The 469-nt window shown below is 64.2% G+C and overlaps 1 protein-coding gene across 1 annotated transcript in view; it reads right to left on the bottom strand.

The window, feature by feature from the left end:
- Window positions 1-376: 376 nt before the first annotated feature.
- Window positions 377-469, bottom strand: part of LOC103799979 (G1/S-specific cyclin-D3-like) — a 7,594-nt gene continuing 7,501 nt past the window's right edge. Inside the window, 1 exon segment of the mRNA XM_009072337.1 lies at window positions 377-469. This exon segment is cut by the window's right edge and continues 12 nt beyond it. Coding sequence (XP_009070585.1) covers window positions 377-469 — 93 coding nt within the window.

The raw sequence follows: 469 nt of genomic DNA, 5'->3' as shown, positions 1-469 counted from the left end.
CCAACCCCTGCAGCCACAGCCCCTGCTCTGGGGGCTCTGAGGGTTCTGGTCCTGCAGGGCAGGGTCGGGGCTCACTCTTCATGATTCCTGGGGTGGGAAGTCACTGTAAACACTCCAAGAGCCAGGGAACAGCCCAGCAGGCTCCAGGGAACACCAAGAGGGAAACAATTCCACCTTCCTCGGGGTCCTGCAACCCCCACAACACAGTTCTCATGCCCTGACACCACAGGAGCAGTCACTGCACCCCAACCACGAGCAGCTCTGGGATCCAAGTGCGGCTCCAGCTCCACATCCCGGCGGGAAGGACGGGCTGGGCAGGGGGTGCAGGGAGCTGGGGGTGCAGGGAGCTGTGGAGGGGTCACTGGGACGGGGCTGGTCACAGGTTGACATCGGTGACGTCCGTGGGTGTGCTGGTGGGTTGGCTGCCCGGGAATGCTGCAGGCTTGGGACTGAAGTCCTGCTGGGTCGG

This window comes from Acanthisitta chloris, unplaced genomic scaffold (genome assembly GCF_000695815.1).
Source record: "Acanthisitta chloris isolate BGI_N310 unplaced genomic scaffold, ASM69581v1 scaffold27973, whole genome shotgun sequence".
In the NCBI taxonomy this organism is placed as follows: domain Eukaryota; kingdom Metazoa; phylum Chordata; class Aves; order Passeriformes; family Acanthisittidae; genus Acanthisitta; species Acanthisitta chloris.
This window is presented reverse-complemented; position numbering and strand designations above follow the sequence as displayed.